The sequence below is a fragment of the Opisthocomus hoazin genome, chromosome 3 (assembly GCF_030867145.1).
Source record: "Opisthocomus hoazin isolate bOpiHoa1 chromosome 3, bOpiHoa1.hap1, whole genome shotgun sequence".
Taxonomy (NCBI): Eukaryota; Metazoa; Chordata; class Aves; order Opisthocomiformes; family Opisthocomidae; genus Opisthocomus; species Opisthocomus hoazin.
In genome coordinates this window covers 52,838,503-52,852,259 of record NC_134416.1, presented here as the reverse complement: position 1 = coordinate 52,852,259, position 13,757 = coordinate 52,838,503, and the positions used below count along the sequence as shown (strand labels likewise).

The window sequence follows — 13,757 nt, the reverse complement described above, 5'->3', positions numbered from 1 at the left end:
TTTGAGTTTGTCTCCTCAAACTTCTGAACAAGGTTAGATTGTTGATGGAAGGGATAATCTAGTATTAGTTTTGGTCTACTGGAAGGTCACTAAAACATATTAGCTTGCTCTCATTTTGCATCTAGCAAAAACTCAGGCCTTTAGAAACCAGAAATTCAGACTAGTCTGATTGTTCAAGTCTACAGTCAAAAATCTGAAAAAAAAAAAAAGAAACCTCCCATTCTATGACAGGGATCTAAGTGAAACAAGCTGAATGATCCTATGTCATTCTCCTTGTTTATAAAGGGATCTGATATGACTGGATGAGACAATTCAGCTACCTTTTAGATAACTGGTTGTTAAAGAGATGACAACCTTAAAGCTTTATCAATATAACTCTCTTGATGTAACCACCAGTATTTCTGTTTGGTTAGCACCTCTAGCATCACTCTTTGCTCTTGCTGAAAAAAAACTCTGACATCTGTACTGAAGCAGAAAAACTTCTGGTTTTGATTTGCTTTTGGTTTTAAGAAAGAAAATAAACTCCTGATGTACTAAAAGGACGTTCTATCAGAAGTTGCATCTTGTGAAGTTAAACAATCTCAGAAAACCCCTGCAAAACCCCACTAATCCCCTCTCCTCCAAACTCGATTACAAACATTGACCTTATTAGCTATTCACTTTGTTCTAGACAGCCTGAAGCCGAGACTTACACTACTGCTAGCTCCCACCTCACATTCCTGAAATGCGAGATCCCACTGAGACAGTGCTAAATGCCAAAACCACCTATCCAAGCCCTACAAATTAACCACCTTACCAGATGTGTAGGCAGAAGGGTCCAAAACCCCCAAAGCACTTCTTTAAGAACATCTACACAGTAGTTGGAAGCACAGTCCAAGCATCTCAACTTGAAGTGTCCAGAATAGAAAAAAAGGCCATTTTATATTCTCTAGTAAGCACTGATTTACAGAGAAACTAGATAGCGCAGTTTTCAAAATCTTTCCTTTAACCAACTTCCTTTCATGAAAGGCAGCTATTAACAGCACTTGAGTAATAATCCTTTACAGAGCAGTCATCAGTTATGGCAGCAGGAGAGATTTTTTTAAAAACACCTTGCTTTCTGACTGACAGTTACCAGATTCTACAATCCCTGGGGAAAAAAAAAAAAAAAAAAAAAAGAGGGGATAGACGAGGAAATAGAGTTTCTCAGAAGCTTCTAGTTTCATGAAGATCACTTTTTTTCTCCTGGATTAGCTGTTCTGGTTCTGTTTGAATTTTAGAAGATTTGCTTAAGTTCTTGTCAAAAACTTGACAAAGTAAAAATCTTTACAATAACTAGACCTGCTCTATATGAATGCACACTGCAACATTATAAAACAGAACTGCCAACAACAGAATCAAACCACAACTTACTCAAAACTATAAAATTGCTCTGCAAAGATGGGACTAACTTTTTTCCCAGATAGGAAAACTCTGAAAACACTGGAATATATTACATCTAACCCGAGCTTTCCACTACTAAGAAGTTTTCTCTAACACTAACAGTGATACACCCTAGTACGTGCAACCTAACTGACATATTCCTTAATGATTTATGAATCTGGCTTCTCTGTCATCTCCAAGGTCTCAGTGTATTTCCTGACCATTCATTAGACTGTGTTATACACTTTTAGAGATGACTTGTTTTTCTACCGTGTACAGAACTAAAGCTTTGGCTATGCATGAATGCCTGGACATATAACTAATGTAACAAAAACACTACACCTGTTTCTTGTTTTCAAAGTATGCAGCCTTTGCAAAGAAATATGAAAGTTCAGATCTACCCCCATGGAAGAAATAGTCAATTTAATTGTCACCAAATCACTTAATTTGACTGTGAGAGCTGTGAATGCGATTCACTGAACAAAATCAGCTGCAGTCGTCTAAGTGCATGTAAAGCAACAGTGGCAGAAATTTGCATTTCAACAACCCCTTTTACAGGATGGTGCCTTACTGTAAACCAAATTTTATTGTTGGCTTCAGAGAACTGAGCGAACTATAACTTGAAGGACCTCTGGATAAAACACACCTTCTGCTTTGCCTTTGTGTTCCAAAGACAATTACTGTCTACTCCAATATAGAAATGGGATGGGGAAGCAAGGGAAGAAACATTTTACACAGCTGAACGTTCCCATGTGCCATGGTCTTTTGAAAACGAAGAAAAAGAAAGTGAAAATCAACCCTGCTATATCTTACTATTCTACCTCCAAACCCACCAAACACCACCCTAAAAAAGTATGAGAAATTTGCATCTAAAATATCGCCTGCGTTCTGCAAAACGCTCCAACCCATCCTAAATCTTACATCTGCTGAAATAATGGGACTCCAAAAAAAGCAAAGCACAGAGGACTGACTAGATGTAGGCTGCAGGTGGGAGGCTAGTTAAAATGCCTGTGCTAACAGTTGCTCTGTATTTGCCACTCGCTTTTTGATTACCTTCTGCCATATTGCTCTTCCCATTTCTTTTCATTACAGATGTATCTGGGGTATTACAAGTTAATCATTTTTAAGATAACCAAGAAGCTAGCTTATCTTTTTTAATAATAAAAAGGTGAAAGTTAAACTGCAGCTGGAGATAAAACACAGTAACAGGCGTAGGTTCTAGACAGGATAAAATAAAACACAAAACAATTTTGTAATGGAATTATGGAAACGTTACTTTTCATATGATGAGATAAAGATTCACCAAGGAATGACAGCAATTCCTCCACAGGAGCACTGCATGAGTCACTCATTCAAAAAAAATTAAGTTAATGTCTTAGTAAGCAAACACTATTCCCAACATAACTAGCTCCTAATTAAAGTATTGTATATTCCTAGGGAAATCTTGGCAACAGTTATTCATTATTGTTAAAATTTCTAGACAAAAAATACATTCCAGTCTTAATGCAATACAAAATAAAGGTTAGAAAGTGAGAGTAAATGATCTGAATAACACTCATGTAGGCTGGTGAAAAAAAAAAAGATCTAATCAAATGGATTTATGAAGTTTACTGGTAGATAAGGACCATTGTCATTGATACAGCAGAGGTTATGACAAGATCCAGCACACAAGACCAATGTAATCTTAAAATGCAGGCATACAGAAAGTTATGACAAAAAGAAAAAAAAAAACCAAACAAAAAATCCCAAGGATTACTCAATTTTTTTTTATCAATGACACACAAATGCTGGAACAAAGCTACCCTTTCTGTAACAGAGCAATTTCTGTTTAGAATTTAGATCCTACACACATAAAAATAAACCATAATGGTTTTATTTTTAATGCTATTATCACCTTTAAAGTAAATGCTACTATTTTCTTTCTCTACACAAACATGTAACAAAACATGACAAAAAAACAAGCTATTGAGTAATTTCTGAATATACTTGTAAGAAAATGTGATGTAGGAAGGAACAAGCAGCATCCTTATGAAGAATAACATTTTGAATAACAGTAAAATTGGTGCATTAGAAACTATTGTGCTGAAGAGATCTGAGGGCAAGATTAAAATACAGGTTCAAATCAGCTGATCTGCAATACTTTCAGAGAATACCAATCACTTGCTCGGCCAACTTGCATCAACTGGACCACCAGCATGAGCAAGTACTACTAAAATTCAGAAAACACTACAGAAATGGGCTCAATGGAGGTGACAGGATCATCTTGTGCAATGAGATGCATACAAAATCAATTAAATGGGAAAAAGTGTGTCACAGTTATCAGGTTACACATGTGATGCATGTATCCCAGCCGAGTACCCACTGCCTCCATGTAAACCAGGTGAATGGCCCGAGATACGCAACGAAAACAAATTACTGACGCTTAACAGTTGTGATGTGCTATGTGCGTGAGCTATACTGCAGACATGTGCTAAGTGCTTTAACACTCAGCCAGCACGAGGTTTTGGTATTTAGAACTGACCATAGTGTTAGGAGTTGAGAGTGCATCATGTCAGGGGAAAATATTTGTCATTTGTATGTCCCATCTCCCGTTTGCTGAACAAGTACAAGCTCTAGATCATGCGGTCCATTAATAACCAAGACTGTCACTACCAGCTTTGTAACTTGATCTAAACTAGGCACATCTAACTCAGAATACAGCAAACTGCAGTGTCCCCCCCACCCCGGGTGCTGGGTTAAACATTCAGATGGACTTAAAAAAACCCAACCAAAATAAATAATCCCACAACACTTTCTGCCTCCCCAAACCAATCCCACTGCCTTCTGTGGTGGAATGATGTTGACTCAAAGCCCCTTATGGCCCAGCTCCTGTAAGTCAGGTGGTCATATTATTAAAACTAAAAATATAAACAAAATCCTGAGAAGAATCACGGACTTTCTATCTGGAATACCTCTGCCTCCTCTCCTCCGTCTCTAGCCCCCAGTGTCTGCTAGTACAGTGATCTTTCCTGATACCAGGAAAAAATGTTTCTGCCTGGAATAACAGGAGTGATATACAGCTTTCAGAGCCAGTTATTCAGTCCACATTTCCGAGAAACTGAAGTTTAGGTGAAAAAAGTCCAGAACATATCTGGTGTTGACAACACTCTTCAGTGGGGAGCAGGCTGACTTCAGTTATGACCCACAGCTCAAAAGCTTTTCTGGCTTAGGGAATTAAAAGCATATTTTCTCAAACTGCTGTGGAGATCACACGACCCTGCGTACATAACATCGAGCTAGAGGAAGACTATGAATCATTCAAGATCCTTGATCTATTTTACAAGCATTCAGTCTGTCAGAGTGAACAAAGCAGGCCAAGATGGCCTCAGATCAGATTAACAGGAGACCTTCACGATGGAATAAACTGCTCTTTTATGACAGATTTCACATCATAATTCCTTGGAAATGCTAACACAGGAGAGAAAAAAAAAAAAAAGAAAACCAAGCAGGAATTCCACCTTGCTGTTGACAGTTGCTATGACTCCAAAGAACTAGCTAGAATCTGGAACTCAACAAATTCGTTGCGAGAGGCATTACTCTGATAGCATGTACCTAAGGGTTTGAAAGAAACATGCCCAGTGTGCTTTAGGAGTTTCTGGGTCTGCTCTGACAGCTAAGAAACCGAACTGCACAGTTTCCAAATAAATAAATAAACCCTCTTAAATAAGTAAGCTACTCCAAAAGCAAAACCACAAGTCTAAAAGTAGTTTGGTTCAGAATGCGAAGAGTTCTATCACTTGTCTTCAAGCCCTACCTGCTGTAATTTCAAGTCACCTAAACATCTGCGATAAACAAGAAAAACAGGAGGCCACACAGTATAAATCTTCAAGTATTCATCCAGAAAAGCAGATGATTTTAAAAAGGCCCAAGTAATTTGCTTGCTATAAACAGAAGAAAGAAATTTTAAAAGGTATGGACGATGAAAATATCTGAAGCTTTTAAAATACGTTTTTCACAGATTCATATGAAGCTTTGAGCGTTCTCTTCTATTTTGCTGCATAAGATATACCCTGGGTTGGATGGTTCTGTACTTCAGAGTCACCTTGTGAGCTGCCTTCTACTGAAGCTGCTAGTTCAATCATTCCTGATAGTTATGGGGAGAATGCACCATAAAAAGTTAATATTGACGTAGACTATTTTCCTCTGTCATCTGCTGATGACTTGTGGATGCAAGGTTGACGTGAAATAATTTTTCTTGATTTTAATAGAACAGTGGCAGTTTTACCATATGAGGCCTCATTCTGAAAACAGATTTTTTGATGACACAGTCTCATGCTTTTTTAGAACATTAACTTTGGCACTTTAACGCTTACTTTAACTTTGACAAAAATGGAAGGATCTTTATGGTCAATGCCTTTTGCCCACAATTTTCTGCACACAGCTTTGCTTGTACAGTATTCTTCTAAGTCACGGTTTGCAAAAATGAGATTACTACATGTAGGGAACTTCTTGGAACGTTTCAAAAGCTTAGCATTCCAAGTTCTTAAATCTCACCTAAAAGGCATGCAAAACCAAATAAAACCCAACCAAACATAACCCTCCCTCTTTCTGCTGGGCACAAGAGGTGAGGGGGGCAAGGAAGGAACCAAGAACAAATGAACCTACGAAGTATTATCTAGCCAAGCACAGGCAGAAATCAGATTTTACAAAACGTCAAACAAAAATAAAGTAACCTCCCTGAAAAGCAAGACAGAACTTATTTTCATTATCCATTGTAGATAGAAAATCAAGTGCCTACATGGAAAGTTTCCACTCTATTCAGCCATGCTGAACAGGAACAAACTCCTAACTTTGGAGCTGTGGGAGAACCCTGTTTGTCTAAAGAGTGGTCTAAAACTCTTGTGACAGAAGTGGTTATAAAAGCTTGCTATACTTTGTATGAGCTTTTAATTTTATTTTCCTGCAATGTTTGTTAGGTTTGGAGTGTATAAAGACGTTTAGACCCTCAAACAATATGGTCTACTGCTCAATGGATTAGGAAAGGAACCAGTGTACCTGAACTATGTGGGTGGCAGTTAAGACAATTAATTTGCAACACTGGCCTTAAAATTTGTCTTTAGAAAGCAAGCAGGGTTTTTGCGGCTAAAAAAACACCCAATTTTCTATAAAGCCCTTAAACCTCTCCGTGTCTAGGTGTCTCCTCTGCTCACTGTGAAAGGAAATGATCCTAATTTCACATTTCTTACCACTTTACTGCTACTCCACCCATTGACAGTTTTTCCTTTCATTGCATGCACTGCACTCATTCACTGCTGGTGAAAGGCTGCACTTGTGGATGGTTTACATCCTGCTAATCTCTATGGCATTCACACAAACTTACCTCCTGCAGCACTACCCTGACGACACCTCTCACAAAGACAGCACTTTCACTGGAGAGGAGCGCGGTACAAGATGGACAGAGGAGAGACTTCAGCACCATTTCTGAAGTATTAAGTACTTCATTCTCATCGTACATGGTTACAACTGTGCCTGAACTTTCTGATCTGCAGCACCATCTCTCCAAACACTACTCTAGCATAACCTATGACTTCCCAATCAACAGTATATATAGCAAGAACATTACTGACTCTGTGCTGAGGGTTTTGTGTGGACAATCATTAAAAAACCAAAACCACATGAAAATTGCTGAACAGATCCTTCAGGGAATAGTGGCTGATCAAGAGCTGGGGATATGTGAACCGGAAAATTAGTTCTCACAGGACTGAGTTTCCTTCATGTTTTTTTAAGCTTGTAACTCTTCTGTGCAGTAACAGATGTACAAACAGGATGCAATTTTTGTACTCAAACTATCTGTGTACAAACAAGTGGAATACATACAGAGACTCAAAGAGTTGTCTTCAATTTATTTAGTAACATAAGCAATTTTCCAAACTGCATAAACTGAAGTTTCCTTTGCAAATTGCTTAAGAAAAAAAAAGTTATGCAGAAAAATCCAGGAAGTAGGAACAGTACTAGGGGAAACGCAGGAAGCATGCAAATTACTAAGGGGAACACAAATTTCAGACAAACAAATGAGCAGAGAGAAGCTATAAATGTCTGTACCAGTGAAGGGAGACACTTCATATAACTCAAGTGCCAGACGACTGTGACTGGGGATGTGCGGAAGAATTACACGTAATTTTTCAAGGCTTTTTACTGGAAAATATCTTAGGCTCTATCATATGCACTGTTCCCTTCACAATTATTACACTTACTTCTACTGCTAATAATGTGCACAAATATACTGTTTGCCTTGTTCATAAAGCACTTCATAAACCTCCTTTGAAGGAAGGAAATCACGCTGCTTGGAAATTCACTAACTTGGAGAGACAGAGAGAAAGAAGCTATTCTTAGCATTTATACATCATTCTTGGGCCTCTGACATATCAGCAGTGGTTCAACCAGAGGTGACGTGAGAGAAAATGCATATGGCACCTGCCTGGAAAGGTATTTGAATACACACAGATGTGTCCTGACAGCTACTTGAAACATAAATACTTTCCAAGCTGAAATCCCAGTAGTGGGCAATCTGTCAATACCCAACACTAAAAGAGGGTCATATTTGGAACCGTCTATATTAAGCACTCTGTGCTGGTGATTCTGTACAACAGGCTCTCAGACAAGGAGTGAAGAATGTTTACAGACTGCAGTGAGAATGGACACTAATTTTCACTTAAATGTAACAGCTTTAGTTGGAATATGGTCAGAATGCTGTGACTATGGTTGGACAAAATACTGGTTTTACATCTCATCTAGAAGGAAAGCAATTGGTATCTCTGGAACTGCAAAAAACAACATAAGGAAGCAAGGCCGTATTTCATGTTTTAAAAACACTGCCTTCAGTACTTAATACAAAAATCAGCTACCTATCATAATGTGTGAATGGAAACAAAACAGATAAAGTGCAGAGTGACGTACAAATCTATATGTAAAAACCATTAATCATTCCTCACCTGATCTTCTTCTCCACCACCTTCTTCATCGTATTTCAGAATGTTGTCTCTCACATCATCTTCTGGATCAATCAAGAGCTGCTTTGCCTGACGTTCTTTATCACGGCGTTTCATCCATACCACGAACATTAAAACTAAAACTAGACAGCAAAAAGGGACAAAACCACATCTTGATTCTGAAGTAAAGCCATGGAAAATAGTACAAATTTAATACCAAGGTTTAAAAAAAATGAAAAAAGAGAAAAAAAAGCCAAGAAAGTTGGCTTTGACTGTTCTTGATAAGCTTGTTTTATTTAATCAAAAACATTTATAGAAGGCAGCTTATGCAAGAGATGTTTAAACTCATGCTACTACAGGCAATTTGATTTGGAAATCAATCACATATTCAAGGTCATAAGTCACAAATCTATTCCACATCTGCAAAAGGAACATGTCATGAAAAGAAGTAAGAAAGATCAAGCTTATAAAAAAACTGGATTCAGCAGGGAATCTCTCCAGTAGTGGCAAGAATTCTAAAAGTTTATATTATTTGCATTTTGTTCTGCTATGTCCTAAGAATATACAGTAATTTATATAGTCTAAGTAATTCTGATGTTTGAACATCACCAAGCTTAGGTCGTTTTGGCATATGACTCAGCAGTCCATTAGAACAGACCATACTGTTGCCCAGGTTTAGATTTTTGTTTAGAAGCAAGAGCAGTTAAGGTTAAGAAAAATGCAGTGGCATTTAGAGATAACTATTTTTCATCTTTAATCTCAGTAATTCAAATTATACTGTTTGTTTACGAACTAAAGCTGGTAAAGAAAACCGAATGCGAAACAAAATAGAATAGTCGTGAGTAAACTGATTTCTAATACAATAGGTATCTTTCCAATTACAACTATCTTAATGGAAAGAAATTCCAATGTATCTAGAATGTCAATATACGAAGAATATCTTAAAGGATTTGATAGTTTCAGTAAGGCTCTGTTAATTGAATACCTAACATTTTAAGAGTATCTTGTATCAGGAAAACAATTGTACTGTGCTTGTGTACAGCCCATGGGCTTAGCCAGGCTCAAATACTTTTTTTTTTTTGTTTTTAATTAATCCCTTCCATAGTTTTGTATGTTCTGGACCAGTGCACAGTATACTCTGAATAGGTTAATCCGTTCCTTGTGTCCCACGATGATCATAAATCAGTTAACCATAACGTGTAGGAGAGCTAGTACCTAATTTACTACAGTGGACAGACACTTAGTCATGATGTTTAGTCATTTCCCTTACTGTACGCACTTGACACAAAAATAAAATACTAGCACAGCTTTAAAGCAAACTTACGCAGACATACGCATCTCTCTTCCTGCATGGCTGCCTGCTTGTCAGGCCTTATATGTGAAGGGGTGTGATGTTTTCCTTTCCAAAATCATCAAATAGCCTACTTAACACTAATCTGAAGCACAAACAGCAGTAATACCAGAGTGCTCCTTAAAGGCACTGTTACCTGCTGTGGGTGGTGTCAAATCACACAGTACCAGCAGCACGAGAGAGACTAGATGTCTGGGGGCTAATCACATCTTCAACGTGGTCACTCACTAATGTAACACAACAAGTGTCTGTGGGCATAGATGGAAAACCTCTTTTATAGACCCACTGTGGGGCCTGACTGCCATGCAAGTGCTAGTTACGATCTGCCTCACAGACCCCTAATCCCATACCATCAGAATTTTCATACTTGTGCAAGATATTAAACTGAGCTGCAACAATTCTTGGACTTGAGTCTTTAATCACTCCCCTATCTTCGCCAAGGTACACGGGACTAAAACTAGCATGGTACTTGCAAAACAAGAGAGTGAAGAGATCTAACTACTCACTTAGCAAGATGATGATACAAAGCAGAATTGCAATGATAGCACCAGTGCCCAGCCCCGCACCAACGATCCGGTCAACATCAGTGCAGTCTCCATTTATGTCACATTGGCAAACTTTCACTTTCAGCACGGAAGTGCTAGATGCATGTGGATTTCCAGAATCTGTAATTACTATGGGCACATCGTAGATACCAGCCTCCAGGAACCTGATCCTTAAAGAGAGCTGGGCGTGATCACCTGTGTGTGAAAATAAGGCACATGTTAAAAAGTAATGTACTGCTTACACAGGTTTAAAACAGTATTGGCAAAAATGCCTCATCTTCGAGTTCTGCGTTAACTTATTGCTGAACCCACCACATGACACTCAGTATAACAGACTTCATTATTACTGTGAACATGTTTTCCCTTCTTAAAATTTCTTTTTCTTTGGGGAATTTACACTAAGGTGCTTTCCTGTTTGTATTAACCAAATTCATGTATGTTGTGGAATAACACCAAAGTAAAATACAGAAACGCATATGTAATAGTTTCTTGAAAATTATAAAGAATACTATAATGTTAATTACCACTAATTCGAACAATAGTCCAATTCCTCTTAATACTAGCAGGTGTGTCAGGCAGTTCAAAAGCAAACGGGCCTGCATTTGGATCTATGTCAGGGTCTACAGCAGTGATGTTAATAGCATTAGGCTGCAGTGTTTCGCAAGTCGTGGCTTCTTTTGGATTCACTTGGGGGGCATTATCATTGATGTCCAGCAGGTGTATCTGAAGCGTGCCAGTTCCGCTCATCGGGGGGATTCCTTAAAGAAAAGAAAACGGTACTGAGCCTGTTTCCCATTGGAAAGCTATTTAACTGAAGCTATACCAACACTTTTCAATTACAACGTACACGTGTTCACCTCAGTTTTGGGATTCTGTCTTTACCAAGTCAATCTAACCCTGTCACTGCTCCTGCTAGCACACAAATTCTTATGTAGTTTGTCCTCAAAAACACTTCCCTGCCTAGCAAAAATCAGCATATAACTGAAAATCCACAGATCAGGGACTCAACTACTGACTAGACAGCCAGTTCCTCTCCAGAGACAGTCCATATCAAATGACTCAGAGAAAAAGGTGCAAAATTGGGATAGTTAATCCTCTGGAGAAATTATTTTTGTGACTTTGAAGACTTACAATCCCACAAGTGTGCTATTTAAATTCTAATACTGACTTTCAGCACGCTGCTTCTAGACATTTTTACTATCCATATCACATGTGTGATGCTTCTGTAAACCCTGCTAAAGTCACACATTTATGTGAACATGTGGCACTGAATTTCTCAGTATAACTGGCAATGGTTCTCATTCCACCCGCACCCCCCATAATCTTTCTGTTCCATTTAATTTCATTCTCCAGAACAGAGCCAAACGGACAGCAGCAGTTCATCTAGCTCTGTTATATTGTATCAGTTTGCAAAATGTTACCATTTGTCTTCTTTCCAAGGTAAATAGCCCCAGTGTTTCAGTTTTCCCCTCTACTGCCAGAAGGTTCCTAACTGCACCTGTCCACCTCTCTGGTACCAGCTATGAACAGCACAGCACTCCAGCCGAGCTCAAAGGGGTCGTTTCTGAGCAGAGACTGTTAATTACCATGAACAAACAGACAATGAAAAGACACTTTTCCCTCTGCACTGCTGTAGCCTGAATGTCGAAAAACACAATAACCCCCCCTCAAGACGTTACTCCCCATGAAGTCCACTCATGCTGTGCATTCACTCAGCCTGCTGCACTCCTATGTGGTTTTTTTTCAGTTTTCTGTAAACTCAACTCACATCACTAAGCCAGTGCCTTTCTCCAAACTCATAGAATGATTTTTCAGCCCATTTCCTGACCAGGTGGGAAATACACAAAGTCCGATACTAATACAGACTTCCAACTGGATATATTCTAAGAGTATCTTGTTTTCTGCCCCTGTAAAATTGAATGCCATTCAACCACAAAGAAAGCTTTTTGAAAACATGTACAGTGTTGATACGTACCATTATCAGAAGCAAGAAACGTTGCATTATACATGTTGTTTTGCACATATATTGACTCTCTGTCCAAAACAGCTGTAGTAGTTATTTGTCCATTAACAGGGTCAATTTTCAGCCAGTTTGCAGGATCTGACAGTTTTGAATACCTGTGGATTTGACCATAAGATGTGTTATTCATCTACCAACATAAATAGTGACAACAAAGACAACACTAGTATTTTAACTTCTATTCTGAACATATTTTTGGAATTTGGAAACAATATTTCACAAATATCCATTTATTAAACCTTGTTGCCAAAATTCTTGAAAACACATACTAAAAACTGTCCTACATTTTGATTCTTCAAGTGCCCTGCCGTGTGAGTTACCATGTAACTGGAGTATATCATACAATTACTGCAGACTATGTAACATCCATATTCAGATTCAACTACAATATTCATTAAGGATCCCTCCTGCTTGTTCTACTCCTACAGAGCTGTTCATACTAACTTTTATCAGAGGGCTGAGAGCAGGAGAGAGGCAACAATCGATAACAAGCATTAGAGTAGCACTAACTTGCATTATTCTAATGCTTTCAGTATCACTTGAAAGTAAATTTTTTAGAGGCCCTGGTTTTACTGCATGCTTCTCATCCTAATTTGAGAGAGGAGTGTCTTTCAAAATCATCCTTCTTTCTGATAAATTTGGCCTTTGACATTAATCAAGCGCAAACTATTTTAGCTTATTATAAATGCATATAGCCTTAAGTCCTCATGCTATCATGTCTACGATGGTTATGTCTAGAAATGAGCAAAATATAAGCAACAGCTAGCCAAAATTAAGAGAAAACAAAACTGTAAGAACCTTGGTTTTGGAAGGAAAGACAGAATCTAAGTTCTGGAGTTTCTTCCACATGAGCTAAAAAAGCTGCTAGATAAGCTAGGAATCTGAGTTGCTGTGCCTTAGCTTTGCAGTTAATGACCATGTTTTAAATGAGATATGCACAAGTATGCCTTAATATTTCCATGTTTTATCCTCTTCACTTTTGTTATTTAGCATAGTCTTACACATTAGATAAATTACGATCAAATTATCATCACAGCTATCAGTACAAGAGTTCACAGATGGACAACAACAGCACTGCACTACTGGAGAATCAATGAGAAAAAACCCCTTAAGATCTTGTAAACAATCTCATGTGGTTTTGTTGCCATGTTAAAATTATTGGTTAATTTAAATTGCAAATGATCTTCATTCACAAAAGCACATGTCTGCTCTGACTGAATGTGTTGGGATGCCACGTATACTAACTTCACTCTACCTTGACAAAGTAGGACTCAGCATTAGAAGGTGACCTACTTTACAGATCTATGAATGCTGGTCAGGGCACCTTCTCTACAGCCAAAAGTCCCTTTAGAGAGTGCTGCACAAAAGCTACAGGAGGTACTGGTGTAACTGTGTGCTATGGTAAATGCAGTCATTTCATATGTGGTCTCTTTGCTCCCCACCCATTCTATAACATGGATATTGCATTCCAA

At 38.2% G+C, this 13,757-nt stretch overlaps 1 protein-coding gene across 1 annotated transcript in view; it reads right to left on the bottom strand.

Moving 5' to 3' along the window:
- The window catches only part of CDH2 (cadherin 2), a 118,375-nt gene that overhangs the window by 10,369 nt on the left and 94,249 nt on the right, over nucleotides 1-13,757 (bottom strand). The window contains exons 11-14 of the mRNA XM_075416259.1: nucleotides 12,241-12,383; nucleotides 10,790-11,023; nucleotides 10,227-10,460; nucleotides 8,373-8,512 (exon numbers count right to left, since the gene is read on the bottom strand). Coding sequence (XP_075272374.1) covers nucleotides 8,373-8,512; nucleotides 10,227-10,460; nucleotides 10,790-11,023; nucleotides 12,241-12,383 — 751 coding nt within the window. The remainder of the gene's footprint in view (nucleotides 1-8,372; nucleotides 8,513-10,226; nucleotides 10,461-10,789; nucleotides 11,024-12,240; nucleotides 12,384-13,757) is intronic.